This window comes from Balaenoptera acutorostrata, chromosome 13 (genome assembly GCF_949987535.1).
Source record: "Balaenoptera acutorostrata chromosome 13, mBalAcu1.1, whole genome shotgun sequence".
NCBI classification, from domain to species: domain Eukaryota; kingdom Metazoa; phylum Chordata; class Mammalia; order Artiodactyla; family Balaenopteridae; genus Balaenoptera; species Balaenoptera acutorostrata.
In genome coordinates, this window is record NC_080076.1 from 61,953,941 (window position 1) to 61,979,196 (window position 25,256).

The 25,256-nt window shown below is 47.0% G+C and overlaps 1 protein-coding gene across 1 annotated transcript in view; it reads left to right on the plus strand.

Annotated features, from left to right (window-relative positions):
• PTPRM (protein tyrosine phosphatase receptor type M) overlaps positions 1-18,787 on the plus strand; it is a 763,379-nt gene extending 744,592 nt beyond the window's left edge. Inside the window, exons 32-34 of the mRNA XM_057526667.1 lie at positions 2,531-2,694; positions 9,146-9,281; positions 18,049-18,787. Coding sequence (XP_057382650.1) covers positions 2,531-2,694; positions 9,146-9,281; positions 18,049-18,102 — 354 coding nt within the window. The 3' untranslated portion in view covers positions 18,103-18,787. The remainder of the gene's footprint in view (positions 1-2,530; positions 2,695-9,145; positions 9,282-18,048) is intronic.
• Positions 18,788-25,256: the final 6,469 nt, after the last annotated feature.

Sequence of the window (25,256 nt, forward strand, 5' to 3'; positions counted from 1 at the left end):
TTGTAACATCTTTATTGGAGTGTAATTGCTTTTCAGTGTTGTGTTAGTTTCTGCTGTATAACAAAGTGAATCAGCTATATGCATAGGTATATCCCCATATCCCCTCCCTCTTGCGTCTCCCTCCCACCCTCCCTATCCCACCCCTCTGGGTGGTCACAGAGCACAGAGCTGACCTCACTGTGCTATGTGGCTGCTTCCCACTAGCTATCTGTTTTACATTTGGTAGTGTATATATGTCAGTGTTACTCTCTCATTTCGTCCCAGTTTACCCTTCCCCCTCCCCGTGTCTGTCTGCGTCTTTATTCCTATCCTACCCTTAGGTTCATCAGAACCTTTTTTTTTTTTCCTTAGATTCCATATATATGTGTTAGCATACAGTATTTGTTTTTCTCTTTCTAACTTACTTCATTCTGTATGACAGACTCTAGGTCCATCCACCTCACTACAAATAACTCAATTCTGTTTCTTTTTATGGCTGAGTAATATTCCATTGTATATATGTGCCACATCTTCTTTATCCATTCATCCAATGATGGACACTTAGGTTGCTTCCATGTCCTGCCTGTTGTAAATAGTGCTGCAATGAACATTGTGGTACATGACTCTTTTTGAATTATGGTTTTCTCAGGGTATATGCCCAGTAGTGGGATTACTGGGTCGTATGGTAGTTCTATTTTTAGTTTTTTAAGGAGCCTCCATACTGTTCTCCATAGTGACTCTATCAATTTACGTTCCCACCAACAGTGCAAGAGGGTTCCCTTTTCTCCACACCCTCTCCAGCATTTATTGTTTGTAGATTTTTTGATGATGGCCATTCTGACTGGTGTGAGGTGATACCTCACTGTGGTTTTGATTTGCATTTCTCTAATGGTTAGTGATATTGAGCATCTTTTCATGTGTTTGTTGGCAATCTGTATATCTTCCTTGGAGAAATGTCTGTTTAGGTCTTCTGCCCATTTTTGGATTGGGTTGTTTGTTTTTTGTTATTGAGCTGCATGAGCTGCTTGTAAATTTTGGAGATTAATTCTTGGTCAGTTTCTTCATTTGCAAATATTTTCTCCCATTCTGAGGGTTGTCTTTTTGTCTTTTTTATGGTTTCCTTTGCTGTGCAAAAGATTTTAAGTTTCATTAGGTCCCATTTGTTTATTTTTGTTTTTATTTCCATTTCTCTAGGAGGTGGGTCAAAAAGGATCTTGCTGTGATTTATGTCATGGAGTGTTCTGCCTATGTTTTCCTCTAAGAGTTTTATAGTGTCTGGCCTTACATTTAGGTCTTTAATCCATTTTGAGTTTATTTTTGTGTATGGTGTTAGGAAGTGTTCTAATTTCATTCTTTTACATGTAGCTGTCCAGTTTTCCCAGCACCACTTATTGAAGAGGCTATCTTTTCTCCATTGTATACTCTTGCTTCCTTTATCAAAGATAAGGTGACCATATGTGCATGGGTTTATTTCTGGGCCTTCTATCCTGTTCCATTGATCTATATTTCTGTTTTTGTGCCAGTACCATACTATCTGGATTACTGTAGCTTTGTAGTATAGTCTGAAGTCTGGGAGCCTGATTCCTCCAGCTCCATTTTTCTTTCTCAAGATTGCTTTGGCTATTCGGGGTCTTTTGTGTTTCCATACAAATTGTGAAATTTTTTGTTCTAGTTCTGTGAAAAATGCCATTGGTAGTTTGATAGGGATTGCATTGAATCTGTAGATTGCTTTGGGTAGTATAGTCATTTTCACAATGTTGATTCTTTCAATCCAAGAACATGGTATATCTCTCCATCTATTTGTATCATCTTTAATTTCTTTCATCAGTGTCTTATAGTTTTCTGCATACAGGTCTTTTGTCTCCTTAGGTAGGTTTATTCCTAGGTATTTTATTCTTTTTGTTGCAATGGTAAATGGGAGTGTTTCCTTAATTTCTCTTTCAGATTTTTTGTTTTTAGTGTATTGGAATGCAAGAGATTTCTGTGCATTAAATTTGTATCCTGCTACTCTACCAAATTCATTGATTAGCTGTAATAGTTTTCTGGTAGCATCTTTAGGATTCTCTATGTATAGTATCCTGTCATCTGCAAACAGTGACAGCTTTACTTCTTTTCCGATTTGGATTCTTTTTATTACTTTTTTCTTCTCTGATTGCTGTGGCTAAAACTTCCAAAATTATTTTGAATAATAGTGGTGAGAGTGGGCAACCTTGTCTTGTTCGTGATCTTAGAGGAAATGGTTTCAGTTTTTCACCACTGAGAACGATGTTGGCTGTGGGTTTGTCATATATGGCCTTTATTATGTTGAGGTAGTTTCCCTGTATGCCTACTTTCGGGAGAGTTTTTAGCATCCCATGGTTTTTTATAATGGCTCCAGATTCAAACTCGTAACTCTTCGGGCCGGTAGACGGTTCCTTCGTTATTTACAGGCAGGCCCCTCCTTCCCTCATGTCCACTGGGATGAGTAGGTGGGATCAGCCCGCTGGAGTTCAGCCCTGGGAATAATGCCTGCTTTCTCTCCACTCCCCGCTTGTTGCCTGACTCTCTGCAGCCCCAGGACGGGTACCGGATGGTGCAGCAGTTCCAGTTCCTGGGCTGGCCCATGTACAGGGACACGCCCGTGTCCAAGCGCTCCTTCCTGAAGCTCATCCGCCAGGTGGACAAGTGGCAGGAGGAGTACAACGGTGGGGAAGGCCGCACGGTTGTGCACTGCCTGTAAGTGCTCAGACCCACGGGGCTGACACCCTGCTTCACTGCCTCTCATGTCACTATAGATGGAGAAGAAATAAGTAGGGCTGAGTGGAAGCTCATCAGTCCGCTCATTAAGTGTTTGGTTTGCTTTGCAGAAAACAAGATCATGCACGTTTTACATTTGGATGAGGTGTCACTGCTATAATATGAGCCCTGACCTTGTGGTTGGGAGCCAAACCCCCCCCCCAAAAAGAAAACAATACCTGGGTGGGTTCAGTGAGCTCCTACCAGCTCTTGAGAGCCCATTGTTAAGCTTTGGGGAATTTTCTGAGCTGGTTGTTAAACTGTTGGTAACTTGAAATCATCGGTGGTGGAGGTATTTACATCACGGACGTCAGCAAAGGCCACAATCCGGGCACCCTCCCTGATATGGCAAAGCTGGTTTACCAGCTCACTAGTTGGTAATTCTATTGGATTTCATGTCAGACGTTTCAAAGGAACTGTCTCCTTCTTCTTTGTGGTTTTTAAGAGAGTTTTGTTTTGTCTCGTTTTGTTGGCCTGGGGATATATATATATTGGGAAGATTTGGTTACAGCCACTGTCTCCAAACTGGTCTTCCGGGTGGCAGTTTTAGCAGGTGCTAAAACGGGAGAACTTGGCTACAGAATAATGGTTCCTGACCTTGGCTGCACATTTGGGGAGCTTTAAAAAAAAAAAAAAACAAACTATGCCCAGGCCACAGCAAAACCAACTAAATCAAAATCTCTGGGGGTGCGAGGACCTGGATTGTTTCAGAGTGCCCCCAAGGTTGAGAGGCACTGGCTCGAGTCTCCGTGCTTTTCAAAGCACTTTCACCTGCATTTTCTCGTAGGTGATGGTAGCAGCTAATCAGCCAGCTGGAGCTGGCTTAATGGAGCCGGCGATTAGAAAGCCCTGCAGTCAGGGGAGATGGGTAGAGAATTTGTGGAAACTGAAAGTGTAAGCTGATGTCTCTTTTCGGTGGAGTGTCATTAGAAGCGCACAGGGAGATCTCTCCCAAACTGAAAGGAAGATAAAGCTCTACTCCGGGCAGACCGACCCTTGTGAAATCGACAGGCGAGGCTAAGGGCTGGGTTACCATCCACTCGGTGCTGTATCTCCCTCAATGCAGCCCCCGTACCCCAAACCCCACCCCCACCCCGGGGTCTGGGAGCCTCCCTGGGAGCCCAGAATCTGCCTGCCTTCCAGCACCGAACGTGGCAGTGTCTCGTCCTGCAGGAAACTGCTGTGCCCTCGGAAAGAATCGTATGAACCGACTCACACCTGCCCTCCGTCAGAGGCCCCACCCCCAAAACCTTGCCTTCCTTCTCAGGGACCCAGTTTATTAGAAACATCTCCACCGAGAAAATGTCCAAAAGGATCAATTAACAGCTCACATCCCCGTTTTTATTTTCTACGCCCAGATATAACTTCTGATCAGAATACAATCAGAGGGTCACCTGTGTGAGTTCATACAAGCCCAGCAAGGAAAACTGACGTTTTGGTTAGAGTTTGTATTCGATCCGTTAGGTTTTTTGGAGATACTAAAAATAGTTTGCAGTTACCGATTTCTGCGTCTGGACTCCACCAGCGTCTGGACTAGGAATGCCACGCTTCCTAGTAGCTTCCTAACAAGGGTCAAGGGTCAGTGCTGTAACCCAAAGGGCTACGTCCCAAGAGGGGAGCTGAGGCACAGGACAGGCCTCAGGGGAAGACACAAAGACCCTTTGAATCACTGCACTTCATAGCCACACTCTCCCAAGGCACAGCTGCGACCCCGGAACTAAACCATTCCATCACCACCCCACGTGGTAGCTAAGACAGCGGGCCGTTCTTTAACTCCAGTGGACGTGGTGGGCACCTGCTGCTTCTGCCCTCCGACCGGCCCAGCCCCCATCCCCCTGGACTTTTCTTTGGAACCACCATCCCCACCAAAAGTCCCTGCTGTTTCCTGTGGAGCTGCGTCATCGTCTCTCGGCATCACAGTGGGCATGAGACCCAGACCTGCTGAGGATGCTGATCGTTGTTGAGATTTAAAAATCTTAATCTAAGGTTTTTTAGTTCTGGGAACAAAGTTTGGTTCAATTGGTATTCTCCAGTTCATGCCAGGAAAGGGTGCTTTGACCCCCAAAGGCAACCTGCTTTCCGTCTCTAAGGAGAGATCTTCGTATTTAGCAAAGCGCAGCGCCACCTACTGGCATCGGGCAGAGCGTCCCTGCCCGAGACGCCCTCCAGGGCTGTGAATTAGATGGTTCCTTGAGCCGCATTATGGCTTGCACTAAGCAAACAGGATTCTTTTTCTTTACACATGTCTTCCAGCTAGTAAAACCAGACAGAATGGAGAGAATTAAGATATCACCATCTTTCAACCCTTGATGAAAGTAAAGGAAGTAGACAGTGGTCGTCGACAGCTGCTGAAAGCGTTAGGTGAAAAGCCGATGGGGGAAAAGCAGTGAGGTGTCAGTGCAAAGAGAGAACACAAACTAAGGGAGCAGAAGAGAAAGTCCAGGGACAGAGCCACACCTCGGGGTCTCCTGATTCACAACAAGGTCCCACAGCACACACCTACTGCAGGGCAGTGGTGTCCCTTCTCATGCTACACACAGAAAGCATCTCCAGGTGGATTGTAGACCAACACATGAAAAGGAAAACAATGAAGCTTCTAGAGAAAATCTTCAAGACCATGGGGTAACCAGAGATGTGTTACACAGGACAGTATCCATAAAGGAAAACATTGGTAAATTGGATTTCATTAAAGCTAAGCACTCCTGTCCATCCAAAGACCCCAGTGAGAGTGAAAACACAAGACAGGACAAAGAGTTTTGCGCTACATATATGTGACAAAGGATTCATAGCCAGAATGCCTAAGAACTACTGCAAGTCAATAGGAAAAGGATAGACAGTCCAATTGTTTGGGCAGAACACTTGATAAGAACTTCGTTTTTTAAAAAAGAATAGCCAAATAGCCAATAAGCATAGAAAAGGCATCATTAGTTTTCAGGAAAATACACATTAAAATACATTAAAATCGGATGCCCCTTCATGCTCATCAGAATGGCTAAAATTTAAACGATAAACGAATAAATGATTCTAAGTGTTGGCAAGCTGTGGAGCAACTGGACTCCCAAACACTGCTGGTAGGAAGTAAATATGTACAACCATTTTGGAGCTGGTTAACAGCATCTACTAAAGCTAAATATAAATGTATCCTCTGAGCTCTTCTCCTCTGAGGTCTGTGACTACAGAAATGAGTCATATATGCAATAGGAAACATGCTTATAGCAGGTATACCCATAATATGGAAAACCGCAAACAACCCAAACATTTGTCAGCTCCTAGATAAAGAAATTATACAGTAGTATAATTATACAGTAGTATATCCATTCAATGGAATTGTTCTCAGCAATGTAAGAGAACAAACCACTGATACGATATGGGTGATTCTCACACAGATAATATTAAGTGAAATAAGCCAGACTCAAAAGAGTATATACTGTATGATTCCATGTATTCAAAATTCAAAAACAGACAAAAGAAACTTATGATGCTAGACGTGAGAACAAAGATTATCTTGGGGTATTGATGGTGTTGATGAGGAAGGAATATTGGGAGGAGGGGGGTGCAGGGGGCTGATCGCGGTCTGTACCTTGATCTGAATGGCGGTTACATGGCATATGCATTTGTAAAAGTTAACAGAGATCTATATTTACCATTTGTGGACTTAATTATAGGTATGTTATACTTTATCTAAAAAATTGATTAGGAATTTAATCATGGAATGATCAAGCTGGCATTGGCACACAGAGATCAATCTTAAAATCATGGAACAGGTTGATACCTTGTGCCTGCTTCCCAATGAAAGTTCATTTATAAAGTATCCTTGTCCAAAAAAAAAAATCCTGAATTCTTTTGACGCTCGGGAGCTAACTCCCAATTAACAGGAAGTATAGGATTAGAAATTGGTGTGTTAAGTGCTTCTCAGAGATGCAGTGAATGAGAACAACCCAGAATGTGGGTTGTCATTTTCCCTGCAGGGGAAAATGACCCCATTTCCTCAACAAATAAATTGCCAAGAGAAAAAAAGAAGGGAGCAAAGAGGAACCTATAGATTAAAATAAACTTGCAAGACATGTCAACCAAATGCAATGTGTGGACTTTGCTTGGATGAGGATTTGAAAAAGTTAACTGTAAGAAAATGTCTGAAACAATCTTGGAAATTTGGACAGTGTCTAGAAATTTGATTCTATTAAACTGTAGTGTTTATTTTAGGTGTAATAATAACGGTATTGTGTTTAATAAAAAAAGGATCCTTTATCTACTTGGAAAAGGGGTTGATTCCAGAGCTGGTGCAGGGAAGAAGATACAGGATGAGCGTAGAACATCTTGTGGTTCTAGAAAGGAAGGAAGTGCTTGAAAAGAGATGGAGGAACCAGCCTGATGGAGCTCCTAATGGCCAAAACCAGAACAATTTCAGCAACAAAATAAATATGGATACTCTTTTAGCTCATAGAAGTGAAATTAACATGTATAAGTCTAAAGTGACTTAAATAAATAATAAAATAGAAATAAATAAGCAAATAAATTTTCAAATGGTGGCTGAGAGACAACTCTGTCTTTAGAGTAGAATGTAGAAGGAGAGAGGGAAGTGAAAGCCAGTCAGGCAGATATCACTGTGACTTGTTGCAGACAGGATCTACCAATGGACACTAAAATCAGTGGGTGAAACTTTGAGGAGAAACAAGATACTTGCATAATCCCAAAGTATCTTTCCCAAGATACTTACTAACTACAAAGAGAAGTTATGAGAAGTTATGATGGTATTACACATAACTACACAGTGAAAAAATCTGCCAGACACCCACCGTCTTAATAAGCAACCAGGGGTGGGATAGGCAGGGTGGGAGGGAGGCTCAAGAGGGAGGGGACATGGGGATATATGTACATGTATAGCTGATTCACTTTGTTATAAAGCAGAAACTAACACACCATTGTAAAGCAATTATACTCCAATAAAGATATTTAAAAAAGAATATAGTAGAATACAACATTGTAAATCAACTACACTTCAATAAAATAAATTTTTAAAAAAGAATACAGTAGAAAAGGCAAAAAAAAAAAAAAAAGACCAAGGTCGACATCATGAGCAATAAGACAGTTCAACACCATGAACCTTCAAAGGAGGTAACAGCCCTTCTGTGGCTTTCTTGCCAAAACGCATAACCTCATTTCCAGTGATGAGAAGGCATCAGACGAACTCAAATGAAGGACTTTCTACAGTTTGTATTTTGTGATGACTTCTCAAATCGTGGAAGGGGACCATGGGTGTTTTCTACATCTCACTCCATGTTCCATACTCTACAAAATAACTGACTAGTCCTCTTTGAAAGTGTCAAGGTCAAGAAAGACAAGGGAAGACGGAGGACTGATCACGTGGAAGAGACTAAGGAGGTGTGATACCTAAATGCAAGGTGGGTCCTGGACTGGATCCTGGACCAGAAAAAGTGGTGACACTTGACTAAGGTCTGTAGTTTAGTTAATAGTGTTATACCGGTGTTAACTTCCTGGTTTTGACCATCTGCTATGGTTATGTGACATCTTCACATTAGGGGAAGATGGGGAGGCAAGGAACTCTGCTATTTTTGCAGTGATTCTGTACATCTAAAATTAATCCAGAATAAAAAGTTTATTTAAAAAGAGCCCTGGGCTTCCCTGGTGGTGCAGTGGTTAAGAATCCACCTGCCAGTGCAGAGGACGCGGGTTCGAGCCCTGGTCCGGGAAGACCCCACATGCCGCGGAGCAACCAGGCCCATGCGCCACAACTACTGAGGCTGCACTCTAGAGCCCACGAGCCACAACTACTGAAGCCTGTGCAGCTGGCGCCCGTGCTCCGCAACAAGAGAAGCCACCGCAATGAGAAGCCCATGCACCACAACAAAGAGTAGCCCCCGCTCACCGCAACTAGAGGAAGCCTGTGCACAGCAACGAAGACCCAAAGCAGCCAAAAATAAAATTAAATAAATAAATTTATTTTTAAAAAATAAAAATAAATTAAAAGAGCCCTTATGTTTTAGAGATAAATCATGACATGCTAATGGGTTGTTTAGGGCCAAATCCATCTTTGAGCATAACCCACACCCATCACAGTTTTCCTGCACATGCTACATGAGTGGTTTGTTTATTGAAAAATTTCCTGGGTGGTCCCTTTCCATAAAAACTGATAAATTGCCATATCAGGTTACATCATCAGGGCAGAGACGAAGCTGGGAGAGCAGGATGTGCGTTTCCCATCACCTCCAGTCAGGTGATCCCTGGGCCCCATTTGCCTCAGTAGAGGGATGGGCCCAGGTGGAGAGTCCCAGCCGGGAGGGCTTAGGCAGCAGGTGCACACAGGTGGTGGGAGCCGTGCGGTGCGAGAGCGACCCAGGCCCACCACCTGCCTCTGCTCCTCTTCCCACAGGAACGGGGGAGGCCGCAGCGGGACCTTCTGCGCCATCAGCATCGTCTGTGAGATGCTCCGGCACCAGAGGACGGTGGACGTCTTCCACGCTGTGAAGACGCTGAGGAACAACAAGCCCAACATGGTGGACCTGCTGGTAGGACCCCGTCCATCCCGCTCTGGGGGCCCTTTCCCGGTTAGCGTGAGACACCCAGCCCCTCGCTCGGGCTGACCCCTGGGAGGGAGAGACTCGTGTTCACAGTGCAATCGCCTCACTTGTGCGGGTTTTTCTCCCTCGTTCTCCCTTCCTCTGCCTTTTCGCAAGGAGACTCAGCTCAGCACATTTGACACATGGAAATAGTTGAAACTCACAAGCGAACATCCTGATTAATTGCCATTCTCGGCAGCGCCTTCCACGTGGCTAAGCACTTCATCTTCACAGAGAAGAAATAATCATAGCACATGAAATGCCAGATTTTCAAATTACATATTTTATAAATAGCTTAATCACCTAATATTTATCAAAGCTGGGAATTGGAGTTTGACATCCAGACGATTGCATTTAATTACGGTGGCCATATCTGAGGAAAGGATGAAAGAGGTGGAGAAACAAAGGACGGTGTGGAATTATTTTCTTAGAGTATTTCGTGAAATCTCTGTTTTGTGCGGAGCTGTTGAGATACCAACCACTGAGACTCAAGAATAGGAGAAGAGCTTAAAGGAGGAAGCTTTTCAATGAGGTTTTTATACTTCTCTGTCAGGGGAGGAAGGATCGGAAGGAAACAGTAAGCCTGATCCCAAGGTGGGGAGGATGGGCGGGGGCGACGGGGTCACTGACAGCTTGGAAAGCCTGCGTCCTGGGTGCGCAGCACTGCAGCAAGGGGTTAAAATTGTAAATGTAATAAAGGGACTAAAGAAGGAGTTGAGATTCAAGCTGAGGCTGAAGAGGCAGCCACGGCCCCTGCCTGTGATGGCCACATCCGAGCCCTGCTTGGCAAAAGCCACCCTCCAGGGCCATCTGCTTCCCCCACTGACGTGCCTTGTGCCCAACGAGCTGCTCCGGCTCCCAGGAGCACCGTGCTACCCAGGGAATGTGGTAAACGGGCACCTGTTTGGCCAGGTGCAGACTCTGAAACCATCAGCAATGACCATGTTGGTTTGTGTGAAAAAAGGATCTTGCCCCCAACATGGCAGCTCCCTGCCCTGCCCTGGGGACGCCCCTGCAAACCCACCCTCTAGTCTCAGCTCTGCTCATTGGAGTGAAGTGACCTCAGACAAAGTACCTTGGCTATTGAAGTCGCCTTGGGCATGTCGCTCCAGTTCCCTGAGCCTGAGTCGTGTAAACTAGGGATAGTGTTGGTTTGTTGAGATCATCCCACGTGACGATATGTGTGAGAGTGTTTTGGAAGCTGCCCAGGCAAGAAAGACCTGGTCCCTGAGAGTGGAGGGGTCTACGGGGCACGGTGTGGCCTGGGCCCTGAAAACGAGTGCTGGGTGGGGGCGAGGGGGCCGCCGGGATGCAGCATGTATACACAGGTGCTCGAAAGTGCCTTTCCCACGGCCCAGATGTCACACGGATGGGCCAGGAGGCCAACCCTCACATTCCATGCCCGGACTTCACTAGTCAGAGAACTCTCTCACTCTCCGGGACCGCCCCCCATCCCGAATTTTAAAGAGTTCCCCCACCATGGAATTCTCCATCTTCTGGGCTTAGGGCAGCTGAGAAGAGGCCAGTCGGGCAGTTAGAAGTGGCCTGAGTTTAGAACAGATAAGCAGATTGACAGAGGATGGAAACAAATGCATAATGAAAATATTCTGATTGTGATGTCGTTCGGTATTTAACGCCCTGATTCAGGGACGGGTGTGTTGCTTCCAAACTTCAGTTGGTACTTGAAAAAAGCTGACCTTGATTTTTTTTTAAAATGTTAGTTCCCTCTCACTGCAGCCTGAACTAAGCAGATCATTAGAAACAGACCCCTCCAGGCCTTTCCCCCAGTGGCTCTGGCTACAGCTTCCATCACTCACCAATTTTTATGGGCAGGAACAACGTGGCTTTTCCCAAATCCGTGGTGCAGACTACAGGACAAGGGTGATTTTACATGAAGGAAGCTTCTGATCCCAGCCCACTTTGCTATAATAACCAGGGTGTTTCCATAGTTATGTGTGATTCTGATAGAGAAATAGGATCCTTGGATGCCCAAAACTCCGAGGGTCAGCACCAGTTTTAAGGTCAACTCAGTGGCTGAGAAATGCAGGAGAGTCCTACAATTTCCTGAGAAAAATGTCTGATAAACTTGTCACAGTGCCTGCTGGCGGGATAATGAATAATATCTGGTGACCAGAGAAAAAATGTCACGATGCTCTTTTCAGTGGGTTTGAAGCTTCTTGAGTTGAATCAGGGCTCTTATCCTTGGCTTGTTTGTTTTTGCCTGTAAGTACAATTTCTGTTTAGTTTGGTACTCGTACATGTGTGTGTTGGCTGAGAGAATTAATTAATTCAAGTCAAGGAGATAAAATCTGGTATAATTTTATTGGGCATAAAAGGCCATCCAAGACTTGCATTTCTCCTAAGCACAAAATGTTATACCAGCAGCTGCAAAGGTACCTCCTAGCTGCCTCTTTGCAGAATGAAGCAGGAGCCAGGATGCCCTGGAGTGCACCCCAGGAGGTAGGCGGGTGGGCGTGGGGAGCCCCGCCAGGTGCCCCTGGGTCTGCTCATTGGGGGCCCCTTCCATTCAGACACCAAACTTTGCTGCCACGCCCTCCCTGCCAGGGCCGGATGAATGTTCCAAGGCGGTCGGTGTGCCTGTCTTCATCTCCCCTTGCAGCTCATTATTTTTCCAAATTGCTTCTGAGTTAGAAACTTCCCTATGCGTTTTGAAGCATGGCACTCTCCAGGGAGAGCCAGAAGGCCCTATGGATTTATTTCTTCAAATGTTTAGGTGTGGAGGCTCCAGGGGAAAGCCAGTGGACTGCCAGGAAGCAAAATCATTTTAACACAAGACTAGATGTTTTGATGCAGCAGGGGCCGCTGGATTTGTTTCCTGACCCCTCTTTCAGGCCAGCTTCTCAGTTATCCACCTCTTCAGCCAGGCTCCAGCCCCCATCAAAGGCCTGGGTTCCAGCGGGGTGGGGCAGGGGTGTGGAGCAGGCCACGACGGTACAGCCTGAGGTTGGCGCTATTGGCCTGGTCAGAGGCGGACGAGGTCGTCCGCTCTGAGCCCCTTTGAATCTAGTACAGTTGCTGGAAAACCTGCTGCTTCAATTGACAGTCCTCTCCCATCTTTGCTTCCACATTTGGCTTTTGAAGTTCCCAGGGCTCCTTTTTAACAGAGAAGCAGCCTTTAGGGGACAGATCTTGCCTAGAGAAACATATTATCCCCTGGGAGGTGGCGGGAGCTTTGGCCAACATGCTGATGTGATGTATGTACGCGTTATAGAGTGGTTACCAAGATCACGATAATCAGCACATCTGTGGCCTCACAGAGTTAACACAGCTGATTGTGTGTGTGTTTAGAACCCTTACGATCGACAGTCAGCAACTTTCAAGGGTACAATTCCACATCATTAACTCTAGTCACCGTGCTGCACATTAGAGCCGCAGAACTTACTGCTCTTATAACTGAAAATCTGTTCCCTCACCAACATCACCCCACTTGTCCCTCCCCCAGCAACCACGATTCTAGTCTCTGTCTCTATGAAATTGACTTTTCTTTAATGGGAGCTTTAAAAAGTTCTGAGCCCTGGGCCCACCCCCAGAGACTCTGATCCAGTTGACGTGGGCCTGGCTTTTCAGCAGCAGTGGTACCAGCGCCCCAAGTGATCCTAATGTGCAGCCGAGGTTAAGGAACTTAGTAGCTAGTCTAGAAAGGCCCTTGGCCCGTCTGCACATGAGATCACCTGGGGCACTTCGCAAACACAGATGCCAGGCCGCGGCCCAGAAGATTAGGGCGGTCGGAGCCCGCGTGATGTGCTACAGGGCAAGAAACACGGCTCAGGAGGATACAGAGGCCGTCCCTGTCCTGCCATGTGGGCTGCAGGGCGAGTTCGAGCAGCTTCCTCTCCATCCCTCCTGCTCCCACTCAGACCTCTGCCGGGATCTCCCATGACGGAGAGGTGACCACCCAGACGGGGCCCCCTTCCCTCTTCCCTGCACTGAAATAACATGCCGGCCCGGCACTCCTACAGGGGGCCTCACCCCCGCCCTGCAGCCTCCCCAGTGTGGACAGCACTGACTCTCCCACTCACGTGTGTAAACTGCCCCCTAAGCCTCTGCCTGAGAACTCACGGGAAACTGACGGGCTGTGTGAAAGGCGGGGCATGTGGGCGTAGGTGTGGTGTATAGGTGTGTGGGTGTGTGCGTGTGTGGGCGGGTGTGCATGTGTCTGGCTGTGTGTAGGTGTGGCTGTGTGTGTAGGGGTGTGTGTGTGTGTAGGTGTGCATGTGTGGGTGGGTGTGCCTGTGTCTGGCTGTGTGTATGTGGGGCTGTGTGTATAGGTTTGTGTGGGCGTGTGTGTGTAGGTGTGCACGTGTGGGCGGGTGTGCATGTGTCCAGCTGTGTGTAGGTGTGGGGGGGGGGTGTCTGGCTGTGTGTAGGTGTGGCTGCGTATGTAGGTGTATGTGGGTGTGGGTGTGTAGGCGTGCACGTGTGGGCGGGTGTGCATGTGTGTGTAGGTGTGTGTGGGTGTGTGTGTTGCAGCAGAGGATGTAGGCCTTGGGGGGGCGTCAGAGAGGCTCACTCGCGTCCCTGAGCTGTGCCCCCACTGGCCATGTGGCCCGTCTCTGGGACACTGGTGGCATCCACGTCCCCTGGGGCTGGGCCCCGCCACTCATCCCCCCAGGCTCGCAGCCCTGAGCCCACTGACCTGCGGTCGCACTCCCTGCTCCTGACGAGTCTGTGTGAATGCCCTGTGCCCCTGCCCACCCCCCAGACTCTGATCCCCCGGAGGCGGAGCCCCCCCCCCCGCCCCCCCAGCCCCAGCTGAGCTCCTGGCTCCAAGGAGGGCCCAGTAAACATTTGCTGGGCGAGCAGACTTTTCTTCTCTGTACCTGGACCCGCGTCACCCTGAGTTGCTCCCTGGGACCCAGAAGGCGGCGGCTACAGGTTGACGGGTCTGAATAGGGAACCAGCTGCATGGACTGTTCTTGGGCTTTGAGGGAGGAAGTGCTTCAGACTCTTTCAGAGCTATAATGAGGGTGATGACCCACCCATCCATCGTCAGAGACGGGCAGCTGCCTCCCAGGGGTCTCCTGGGCACAATGGTTGGTCACCCAGTGTGACCCGCTGGGAACGTTGAACCAAACGGTGCCACCCAGGATTATTGGCACAAGGGGACCACTTCCCCTCCTGGCAGGTGCATCAGTCAGAAGGATTTTTTCCAGACTGAAGGATTTATCAGCAAGGATCCAGCCGAAACTGAAGCTGGTGCTAGTTTCAAAAAGCAGGCGCGCGCGGGAGGGAAGCTTTGCCCCAGGTGAGCCGTGCAGACTCTTCTCTTTGAATCTTCTTAGGCGACGTGGGGTGTTTTTTTGTTTTTTTGTTTTTTAAGTAACTCTAGTTACTTTTTTTTTTTTTTTAATTTTATAGCTACTTTATTTATTTATTTATTTATTTTTGGCTGTGTTGGGTCTTCGGTTCGTGCGAGGGCTTTCTCCAGTTGCGGCAAGCGGGGGCCACTCTTCATCGCGGTGCGGGGACCGCTCTTCATCGCGGTGCGCGGGCCTTTCACTGTCGCGGCCTCTCTTGTTGCGGAGCACAGGCTCCAGACGCGCAGGCTCAGCAGTTGTGGCTCACGGGCCCAGCTGCTCCGTGGCATGTGGGATCTTCCCAGACCAGGGCTCGAACCCGTGTCCCCTGCATTAGCAGGCAGATTCTCAACCACTGCGCCACCAGGGACGCCCGTCGTGGGGTGTTTGAAGTGACAGACTGACCGTAGGGCCCCATTCTGCAGCCACAGGCTGCCGTGCTGACAAAGGCACCGTCCAGCCCTTCAGGGGAGCCCCCTGCAGCCGCCCGCTGACACCGTGGCCTCGTGCCGCCCCCCCGACAGTGGGGACCTTTAAAGCGTGACCTCACTTTGGGTGCCCTTTCAAACTTCACTTTCTCCCCTTTTGTGGAAACAAGAGGTGGGTCTGGAGTGAAGGTGAGGTCAGGGGTCTTTGAGAGGAGTAGCTTGTTGCCCTGGTTACGGCCCAGCACAAAGATGTTCACGTCAGCACAGAGATGTTGGGTGACAGCTAATGTCACCCAAATCGGGAGATTCTGGGACCAAGGCATAAAAGTTCTTTCTTCCCTGAAGCACAGAGCTAGCTCGTGGGGCTTAATTATACTGTTCAAAAACAAGGAAGCTGAGAGGGGAAACCGCCAAAGACGGGCCTATACCTGGTGATCAAGTGTAATCAGTTTGCAGTGTGGGAAGATTTCAGGCATTTCTCGAGGTGCTTGGGGGAGGAGATGCAGCAATTCATGGCCTTTCTGCTCGTTCCCCTTATTTTTCTGGTTCAGAAACCAGTCATCACAGAGTCTACGGGGGCTGGCAGCTTGCTTAGGAGGGATAAGATGAGAGAAAGAATTCATTTTGAAAACCATAGTCATGGCTATGACCGAGCACTTTCAGTGACGCCCCTACCACAGCCATCCCTCAGGATGAACCCGAGGGATTCATCCATGGTTTCCTGGTTTCCTCGCCTGCGTTGTGACCTGAGACCGGCAGCCACATGGCCCTCTAAGTGCATTTTTCTGTGTTAAGAGGATGGTTCATAGTCGGCGCTGAAACTAATTGCAAGAAGGGATTGATCGTGTTTCTGCAAGAAGGGATTGATCTCTTAGTTTTCCATGAAAAAAAAAATGAATTGTCTGTGTGATTCACAAAAACAGAGAAGTGATTGGAGCACTCCATAGCCAGTCAGCCCAGTGAGCTTACAGCATAAGAATTTTGAAATTGAAATGATTTCTTTTAGATATTCTGAAAATGAAAGTATCAAACCCTGAAATAATAAATCCTGGAATGTGAATCAGAAAGTTTTAGTGTCACATATTTTTAGTGCCCTTAGGTGTGCTCCTAGGAGTGGAATCGCTGGGTCATAGGGTGACCCTTCGGAGGGGCCACCAGAAGGTCGTCCTATGAGGCTACACCATGTTACAGTCCTACCAGCAGTGTAGGAGGGTTCCAGTTTCTCCACAACCTCACCAGCGCTTGATTTTGTCTGTCTTTTGTATTTTAGTCTGGCAGGTGCTACTGCCATTGATGTTCAATCTCATGGCGCCTTTGGTGTGTTGAATGATGTTTACTTTGTCTTCACCTCTAGATTGTAGGATCCTGAGGGCTGAGGCTCTATCTTGAATTCCCCAGTCTCTAGCCTTAAATGTTAAATGGGTTGAATCAAAAGCTGCTAAACCCATTTTTTTTGTCACCATTTACATACACAACCAATGTTTGACCCCCAGCTGTGTGCCAGGCTCTTTGCTAAGGGTGGTGTATTATCCATGGAGGGAGAGACCATGGCCCTTGTCTTCAAATACATAGGTTGGTTTAGAGGGGCATTTAGAGAACAAAGTGTAGGTGAAGAAAGAAAATTGTGATGACTAATTAGGCCCATATCAAAAAAAAAAGGAAATTTCTTTTTTTAATTAATCTGGCAAACCCCAAAGTCAGAGGTGCATTTCCTTGGTCGTGGCCATCCTACTGGATGTGAGACAGTGGTCCTGACCACACGGCTGGTGAAAGCCTCCCTCCGACTGAGGGGGAGCAGGGCCTGCCGGTTGCTGAGTGACTGCGCTGCGGCCAGGGGGCAGATGGAGGCGTCCTCAACCCCCGTGTCCCTGTGCTCGATTCAGAGGCCACGCCCAGGTGAGCATCCGTCAGCTCATGGCATAAACACAGGTGCCGAAGGCCCTCCCTCCCACCTGAAACCCCACCTGGGCCAGGACCTCACACGGGGCTTGCTCAGGCCGTGGTCCAGGATCTGAGAATTCTGTGCTCAAGAGAAATGAGCTCGCTGCCCGATTAAGAACTGGTGTGTGGCTCCCAGAGGGCATCAGACGTCCCCACTCTGTGCCTTTCCTTATCCTGTCGCCTCCACCTGGGATGCTTGCTAGGAGGACCACGTACTTTATCATTCAAACTGGGACACTTCTGAGAGTGAAAGGGCCTACAAGTAACGATGATGCCAGGACAACAGGCATCAATTGGGACTGTCCCGGGCAAACCCGGACACATAACCACCACCACCCCCACTCACGTGCTCATCCTCAAGCTCCCCTGCCACCCCCTGCACATCTTCCTTAAGAAGCTCAGCTCCCTCCTCCACTGCACCCACATTGGGGAGCATTCGTGGGCCCTGCTCAGCTCTGCCTCGTGAGTGCCATTGGGTCCCCGTCTCATCCTCCTCGTTGGACGTGGACTTCTCAGAGTCAGGGACGAGGTCAAGGCACTTGGTACTTAAGAGGTGCTTAATAAACTCTCATAAAACGGAGGAAATCCTGCTGACTGACAGTCAGAGGTAAAGCTGGGCCAGGAGTGAAGCCGCATTTATTTACTGAGCAAATCATGAAGGCATGTCCCCAGCCCTCATTATCTTTCCTTCCACCTCTTGGCTTTCCAATAATTTGTACTCAGGATGTTGATGTAACAGGTGAACACATACGTGTGGACAAACAGAGATATGTGTTGCAGTTGTCTAGAACTTTCCAGGAATTCTAATGAGCCTAGATATCAAAATACCTCTTTCATCGGCCTTGTGGGAAACATCTACAAACGGCGAATATGTGTGTGGTTCAGGACCATGACTTCCCAGTTCGTTTCTGATTCACATCCTTCTCAGTTTGCTTGCTTCCAATTAAAACCCTAATCTGGCATCCTTGCTTTCAGAGGAACTGCGTCCCGCTATGGCCACGCTGACGTTTTGTCCCTTCTGTGTTCCAGGATCAGTACAAGTTCTGCTATGAGGTAGCCCTAGAATACTTGAATGCTGGCTGATGGCGTACACAGCCCTGCACACAAACCTTTCATCCTGCAAGGCCAGAACGTGCCATGGTGTTTGTGCCGATGAGACGAAGACTTCTCGATATGCTTATTTTGCTTTGCCTAATTGGCTCTTTTTAAGAGCCCAAGAAAGTGTTTATAAAACTGCTTGCCCTGCCCGATTCCCAGTAGTGCCGCTGCCTGACGGAAAACTACCCACAGCATCCAGTGGTCCAGCCCTGTCCTCCTAGGCACCAGCTCCGTAGAGCAGCGCGGACAGCTGGCAAATTGAAGAGCACAATTATATTCTTATGAAGGAATTTGTACCTTTGGGGTATTATTTTGTGGCCCGTGAACCTTTGTTATTGTTACAACTGAGTGTACATTTTCGTTCTGTGGAGAATGCTACCTGGCATTATGATAATATATTATTTTAGTTAAAATTTGTATTTTAACATGTCGCATAATATATGTAGCTTTCCAAGACTAACAGATAAACATATAACGAACAAAGAGATGTATGAGCTGTTGTTTCTATCAGATTTGTATTGTTTCCGAGGGAAAAGCTTGGGAGGCGTTCAGTTCAGACAGGCGGAGATTGATGATCAGATTCACAGACCTGAAGCTTTTCCATGTGTTTATATTGTAAATATTTTTGATTTCATCAAATTATTTATTCATTAAAAGAAATTTTCGTGAAGCATGGTGAGTGACAATCATTTTTATCCAGCCCTGGAAATGACTTACTACTGTATGATGCTACCTTGTGTGAATTCTCAACTCAATAAATAAAGACCCGTGACCAGTGTGGTGTCTGCCTAGTGTCCTGGCACCCCGGCGGGGGCAGCTCCGGTCACTCTGGGCCTTTGGCAGAGAGATCGTGCCCGGGTCTGCTGGCCTGGAGCAGGTAGAGTTGGGACTCTGGAGAGAGAACTTTTGTCAGTGAGAAATCGAGGCCCATCCTGGGAGCCTCCCCCGGTGCACAAGCCCCAGAAGCCAGAGCCGGTGAACTCTGACAGGCGGGCAGGCTGTTACAGGGAGCTCTGGGCCAGACGCCAGGGCGGTGACCAGGCCTCTGTCTTTCTCTGTTTGATCTCAGTGGCCTGGGGGTCATGTCTGTCCTCTCCAAGCCTCATTCAAACCTGAAACTTGCTGAGAGAACGCTCTTTAGAGGGTCCCACGATCAGGGTGCATTGGAGCAGGACACCAAGCTGGACAAGACGTTTCCTGCAGGAGGGAAAGACCGTAGCCCGAGGGCTTTCCTGGCCTCTGAAGAAGGAGGAAGCCGGGCTGAGGACGAACACTGAGTTTAAACTGAGCGCCAGGCTGTGTGAAGTGATGGCCAGTAGATGGTGGGGACGGACCTTTGGCGAACGCCCATTCTGTGCTGGAAACTGTGCAGGCGCTTTCCCAAGTGGCAGCAGAGCCTCTTCCCCAGCCCAACAGTGTGATCGGGGACAGCGTGGAGCCATCGAGCCATCGGACAGCTGGAGACAAAAGATTAAATAACTTGTCCAGTGTCACCCAGGCTCGTCAGTGCCAGCTGCCTCCAGGGCCTGGGGGGAGGTAGGGCCAGTGGCCCCAGCACCGCATCCTTCTTATGACACTCGGGGTAGGAAGTGCCCCTCCTCCTGAGACAGGAGACGGCCCATCACCCACTCTGGAAAATGGGGGACTTCCTGCCCACTCTGGGGAGCTCAGTGACTAAGAACGACAAGATCAAAGGTTGTCTATCCAGGGGACCGAGGCTGACCCTGCATCCAAGGCCTTTCCTGCTCTGCTGCGCTCTGACTACACGATCCACGCGCTCGGGAAGAGCTGGCCGCAGCCCAGTGAGTCTAGACCGAACCCCTCGCTGCCCAGGTCGCCGTGGACAGTGGCCTCTCAGCATCCCCACCCCACTCTCTTGGACGAGCTCCTAAAAGAGCTTGCTGTCTACCTCTCCGGGGTACAGGAATGGGGACGGATGCCTGTGGCCGGCCGCACACTTTGTGTGCAGGCAGGGCTGTGATGGAAGTGGCACCCTCAGTCCTCTTGGACAAAGTCGTGGTGGTCTTCACTCCTCGGGTGAAAGGAGAAGCCGGCTCAGCAGGGCCTGAAGCCACCTGAGACTGAGTGTGGTGCAGATGCAGCTCACATCCACCCCTACATGATCAAACCCCATCTCACGTGGGAGAAATGGTTTCCTCCAGATTTGTGAATCTCTAGGATTTTTACCTCCCTTTCCCTCGGTTTCAGCTCTTAGCAGAAATAGTGATAGGAGAGCAGGAACATCTGGTGGCTGTTTCTCACCTCCCACGAGGCCTTCCTGCAGGTCGGGATTCCCGTCACCTTCCAGACACAGCAAAGGTCTCTGCCCTTTGCAAACAAAAGAGGCCGACCTCTCGGCTATGTGTTCCTTCTCTGTCCTCTCTCGGTACCCAGGGTTCCCCTCACTGTTGTGTCCTATGATGGCTGCGAAAGCCAGATGTCCTGCCCCCCTGACTTCCTGACACGGTCCTGCTCAAGGACAGCCTTGTGACAGCTTTCAGTTCGGGTGCTGTGGTGTCTGTAATGTGTCAACTTGGCCTCACTGGACTGCATTTCCCAGATTCCATTCTCTGTGTGTTTCCAGGTAGGTGGGCCCCAGGGGTCATCCTGTGCCCGATGCTCTCAGAAGGCCCAGCTGTTGCCCCAAGCCAGCCAGGGGACCCCGCAGTGACTGGCACCGAGCATGAGCTGCCCACCAGCTGCTCACTGTCTGGATGCAAACTCAGGCCTATATGTTTAGGTTTTGTTAAGACATCCCAGTTCTGGGTACCAAAATCAGCATCAGTTATCTACTGCTGAATAACAATTGCCCCAAAATTCAAATACTAAATAACCAATAAACATTGATTATCTCCTGCAGTTTCCATGGGTCAGAAATTCAGGAGTGGCTTTGCTGGATGGTTCTGCCTCTAAGGTCACTTATGCAGAGACTGTCCAAGTGTTGGGTCAGGGCTGTGGTCATCTGAGCGCTTGACAGGAGCAGGGAGATCCACTTCCAAGGTGGCTCACACACACCTGGCAAGTCGGGGCTGGTCATTGGCAGGAGACCTCAGTCCTCTCCACATGGGGCTCTTCACAAGCTGCCCAAGTGTCCTTGCAGCATGATGGTGGCTTCTCCCAGTAACCCAGGAAGCAAGGCAGAGGTCCTTTATGACCTGGCCTTGGAAGTCATGCCCTGTCATTTCCACAATATCCTATTGGTTACAAAACTCTGCCCTATTCCATGTGGGAGGGGATACACCAGGGCACAAATCCCAGGATGTGAGAATCCTTGAGGCCATTTGGAGGCTGGCTGCCACCTGCCATCCCACCCCGGACCCCCACCCCAGCTGGACCTCTCCTTCTGTGGGCTGGTCAGCTGGACACAGTAAATCTTATCCTGGATGCTAAGCCTGTCTGTCAAGGTCACTCCTCTCATGTGCTGTCCATTCCGTCCTGCTGTACTTTTTTCCTACCAGTTTGTTCTGCTGACATTACCTCTAGTCACTTTTACTGTGCCCTAAGGAACCTTTATTGATATGTAAAGGAACTTACCCCGTAGCCTTGATTACCATGAGGCTCTCTTCCCCCCACCTCCCGAGGAAATGGCCCCTCTGGACCTCCCCCAAGTCCAAATGCTTCCTCAGTTTCAACAGCTGCCCTTCATATTCCACTCAAGCTGATGGATGGCCACATCCATCCAGCTGGTCACCTGGAATGGCCTCACCTCCAAAATCTTCAACTTGCCAAATTCTGACGCCAGCCTCTTCAACTGCTAGCTTCCTCTTTGCCATATCTCTGCCATCCTTGCTCTTTGAATTTATGAAGCCCTCCAGGCCATTCTCTGGGCGAGCCTCCCCTTCTTACCTTCTTTCCCAGAACAACCTAAGCCCTGTGATGCATCACTTCATCCAGATTTACCAACACCCTCAGTGCTCTTGACTCCTTATAGTTCCATCATATCTATCCTACAAATGGTCAGATTTAGAGAACTCCATCCAGGACTTCCAATCCCAGACAAGCTAGAGTAGCAAAGACCAGATTTACCCTCCTAATTGAAACAAATAAAAAATTGGGGGAAAAAATATTTTTTAAGATGGTTCTCAAGACACTGGACATCAAATAATGAAGGGAACAGGAAACAAGTTAGATGAACCCTAGGATCCCCCAGCTAACAGCCTTGAAAGGATTTCCAGATAATGGGTACAGGAAGGGGGAATCCAGGTGTAACCCAGTGGTCTCCCTTATTTGAAAGGAGAGTTCCCTTATTTGAAGGGAGAGCTCCCTTATTTGAAGTGAGAGTTCAAAAAAGCCAGGGTGGCTAGAGTTTGCAGGGCAGAGCAGCAGAGATGAGATGATGCATAGAGAAGGAATTCTGAACATCTGCACTGTCCCAATCAAGTCTTCAGTTAAGTACTGATCAGGATAAACATGGAAAGGACTTGAGGCCAAAGAAAGAACGACTCAAAAAGATTAGGAGGAAGAATACTCAGAGTTCACACGGAGCGATATAGCTCCTATTCCCATTGGATAGAGAACCCAGAAAGGTTTGGCCTCAGCAAGTGGGGAAATTATCTCTAGACTAAACACAGCTGTAGTCCTGCCTAGCGAAGCAATAACCAAAAGGATCAAACTGTTTCCAAGTAGCTTAACTGCACCACAGAATAAAACTCAAGAATATAGGGATACAAAAATATCCCGCACCCAAGAAAGTAAAATTGACAGTGTCTGGCATGCAATCCAAAATTACCAGGCACACAAAGAAGCAGGGAAATTGACACACAAAAAAAGAGGAGAAAAAACAATCAATTGAAACTAACCCAAAAATAATATGGATGATAGAATTAGTAGACAAATACATTAAAGCAGGTATTTTATAACATTATTCCAGATGACCAAGAATCCAGAGAAAAGATTTAGCATATTTAAGGAAAAACATGGAAGGTATTTTTTAAAATCCAAGTAGAACTTCAAGAGATGAAAGCTACAAAGCCTGAGATTTTAAAAAATATTCTAAAGGGGGCTCACAGCAAATTCGACTGCAGAAGAAAAAAATAGTGAACTTAAGACATCAATAGAAATCATTCAAAATAAAACACACAGAGAGAAAAGACTGAACAAAAATGATCAAAGTATCAGTGAACTGCTGATGTCGCCCAAAAGTGGGGGAAAAAGAGAGGCACAAATAATGGCAAAAATTTTCCAAACTTGATGGAAATTGTAAACCCACAGATTCAAGCAGCCTAATAAACCTCAAACACCAGAAACATGAAGAAAGCTACACCAAGGTACATCATAATCAAATTGCTTAAAGCCAATGACAAAGAGAAAATCTTTTTTTGTTTGTTTACATATCACATATGACCATTTTTTTCTTTTTTTTTTGAATTTTAGAATTTTATTTTTTTTATACAGCAGGTTCTTACTAGTTATACATTTTATACATATTAGTGTATACATGTCAATCCCAATCTCCCAATTCATCACACCACCACCCCCTGACCCCCGCCACTTTTCCCCCTTGGTGTCCATATGTTTGTTCTCTACATCTGTGTCTCTATTTCTGCCCTGCAAACCGGTTCATCTGTACCATTTTTCTAGATTCCACATATATGCGTTAATATACGATATTTGTTTTTCTCTTTCTGACTTACTTCACTCTATATGACAGTCTCTAGATCCATCCACATCTCTACAAATGACCCAATTTCATTCCTTTTTATGGCTGAGTAATATTCCATTGTATATATGTACCACATCTTCTTTATCCATTCGTCTGTCGATGGGCATTTAGGTTGCTTCCATGACCTGGCTATTGTAAATAGTGCTGCAATGGACATTGGGGTGCATGTGTCTTTTTGAATTATGGTTTTCTCTGGGTATATGCCCAATAGTGGGATTGCTGGGTCATGTGGTAATTCTATTTTTAGTATTTTAAGGAACCTCCATACTGTTCTCCATAGTGGCTGTATCAATTTACATTCCCACCAACAGTGCAAGAGGGTTCCCTTTTCTCCACACCCTCTCCAGCATTTGTTGTTTGTAGATTTTCTGATGATGCCCATTCTAACTGGTGTGAGGTGATACCTCATTATAGTTTTGATTTGCATTTCTCTAATAATTATGTTGAGCAGCTTTTCATGTGCTTCTTGGCCATCTGTATGTCTTCTTTGGAGAAATGTCTATTTAGATCTTCTGTCCATTTTTTGATTGCCCATTTGTTTGTTTCTTTAATATTGAGCTGCATGAGCTGTTTATATATTTTGGAGATTAATCCTTTGTCCGTTGATTCATTTAAAAATATTTTCTCCCATTCTGAAGGTTGTCTTTTCGTCTTGTTTATGGTTTCCTTTGCTGTGCAAAAGCTTTGAAGTTTCATTAGGTCCCATTTGTTTCTTTTTGTTTTTATTTCCATTACTCTAGGAGGTGGATCAAAAAAGATCTTGCTGTGATTTATGTCAAAGAGTGTTCTTCCTATGTTTTCCTCTAAGAGTTTTATAGTGTCTGGTCTTATATTTTATAGTGTCTGGTCTTACAAGCTAATCCATTTTGAGTTTATTTTTGTGTGTGGTGTTAGGGAGTGTTCTAATTTCATTCTTTTACAGGTAGCTGTCCAGTTTTCCCAGCACCACTTATTGAAGAGACTGTGTTTTATCCATTGTATATCCTTGCCTCCTTTGTCATAGATTAGTTGACCATAGGTGCGTGGGTTTATCTCTGTGCTTTCTATCCTGTTTCATTGATCTATATTTCTGTTTTTGTGCCAGTACCATACTGTCTGGATTACTGTAGCTTTGTAGTATAGACTGAAGTCAGGGAGTCTGATTCCTCCAGCTCCTTTTTTTTCCCTCAAGACTGCTTTGGCTATTTGGGGTCTTTTGTGTCTCCATACAAATTTTAAGATTTTTTGTTCTAGTTCTATAAAAAATGCCATTGGTGGTTTGATAGGGATTGCATTGAATCTGTAGATTGCTTTGGGTAGTATAGTCATTTTCACAATATTGATTCTTCCAATCCAAGAATATGGTATATCTCTCCATCTGTTGGTGTCATCTTTAATTTTTTCATTAGTGTCTTATAGTTTTCTGCATACAGGTCTTTTGTCTTCTTAGGTAGGTTTATTCCTAGGTATTTTATTCTTTTTGTTGCAATGGTAAATA